The sequence below is a fragment of the Plasmodium cynomolgi genome (assembly GCF_000321355.1).
Source record: "Plasmodium cynomolgi strain B DNA, scaffold: 0534, whole genome shotgun sequence".
In the NCBI taxonomy this organism is placed as follows: Eukaryota; Apicomplexa; class Aconoidasida; order Haemosporida; family Plasmodiidae; genus Plasmodium; species Plasmodium cynomolgi.
In genome coordinates this window covers 194-1,978 of record NW_004192944.1, presented here as the reverse complement: position 1 = coordinate 1,978, position 1,785 = coordinate 194, and the positions used below count along the sequence as shown (strand labels likewise).

Genomic DNA, 1,785 nt, shown 5'->3' with positions numbered 1-1,785 from the left:
AAAAGAGATAAAATAATATATTCTAATATAGAAGTGGATTAATATTTATATAAATTAGTGTTATTATAGAAATATTGAGTATACCATATTAACAATTTATATATTTCTATATTAATTTTTTTTAGCTTTATTTTTACATTATTAATTTTTTTTTTATATATTTTAACTTATAACACCTTTTTTATTTTTCCTTTTTGTTTTTTCTTTATTTTTCTGATTCTTAATTAAATGTGAACTAAATATATGAGATTTTTAATAATATTTACATTGGTTGATATGAAACATAGCTTTCTGAGTTGTGGAAAAACATATCTCCTGTTTCTTGTGTATAAGGTAATAACGTATTCTTGTCATTCATACTATATATGTTGATTCCACGGAGATTACGAATCCAGGGACCTAAGGGTGTATACTTGTATGTAAAAAATAAATATATAGATACGTAATACTTTTACTTATTATTGTTGTACATGTAAATCACGTTTTTTACAAGTTCGTACTATAATGATATATGTTTTCAAAATATATACATACTTTATATAACATAGAGGAAGTTGATAAAACTGTAGCTGCCCCAAGAAATGAAAGGCCAACTTTTGTTGCAAACCTGGATGTTTCAGGTGGTGACTCTGCATTCTGAGGATGGGCTTCATTTTGTGACAATCCAGAAAAGTCGCCACGATCTCCAGGACCTGGTTCGGATTCTAATTGATGTGAAGTATCATATTCTGTAGAATGATTATATTTTGTAATAAGAGCATTTGATTGATTCATTTGTTTATGACATGGTAATGCAGGTAATACAAATTTTGGATTATAGGACTGAAAATGCTCATAGATTTCAGGGCATACATTTGGATATGAAGCACAAAGTTGACCAAAGTAATCAAATATTTTTTGCTTTTCATTAATTTTATTATAATATGTGCAATTATTATAATCATCCCTTGCAGCCATAGCAATAAGATTTGTATAATCAACATAATATTCATACAATTCCTTACTATACTTCCAGTGAACCGGATGAGGTACATTAAAATGAAGATCACATTTATTATTGAGAGAATTATCTGATTGTTCAGCAACAATGCGACTCCATATCAGTTTGAGATTGCCAAAAGCTTGAACAATAGTACCATAATCAGAATCTAAAATACTAACCAGATTACTGTATACCCAATATTTTAATAGAATACAGGAAACGTCTTCAGGGGTTGGAAAATTCCATGATGAGGATTTATATAAAAATCTTAGATATTTCTTACAAATTGGTATTATTTCTTTTTCCTTTTTACTTACCTGTATTTTACTACATGTTTCATCATAATCCTGTAAGTCATCAGATTGCATATTCATAGCATCATAAAATTTTTCTGAGGGCAAAACTTCTTCAGAACTCTGGAACAATTGCTAAATAAAAAAAATAATATGAGAGCAAAAATTAATGTTTATATGAAAAATTTCCAGTGCTATTTATATTAAAAAGTGTATTAAAAGAAATAGTAATATCTAATAATTAATATGAGCGAATTCAAATGTAAATTACTAAAAAATATTTAGAATTATATTCTGTTTCCATTTTTCTAAAAAAATGAAAATATAATATAGCTTTTTAAAAGTACTGTTTATATACCTACTGAATTATCAATTATATTTAAGAGAATTATCGTTCCTCTAAAAGAACCTCTAACGAATATAAGAATTTTTGAATAGCCCTTTTTGTATATTATTATAATAAGGATAATAAATTATATAAAAATATGTGCGTTTTAACATTTAAAAGAA

The 1,785-nt window shown here is 25.9% G+C and overlaps 1 protein-coding gene across 1 annotated transcript; it reads right to left on the bottom strand.

Annotated features, from left to right (window-relative positions):
• Nucleotides 1-262: 262 nt before the first annotated feature.
• Nucleotides 263-1,579, bottom strand: PCYB_004590 (hypothetical protein; the record flags this gene model as incomplete). Its single annotated transcript, XM_004227880.1, has 3 exons — nt 263-412; nt 535-1,410; nt 1,547-1,579. 3 exons carry the CDS (start codon nt 1,577-1,579, stop codon nt 263-265), a joined length of 1,059 nt encoding a protein of 352 aa, XP_004227928.1.
• Nucleotides 1,580-1,785: the final 206 nt, after the last annotated feature.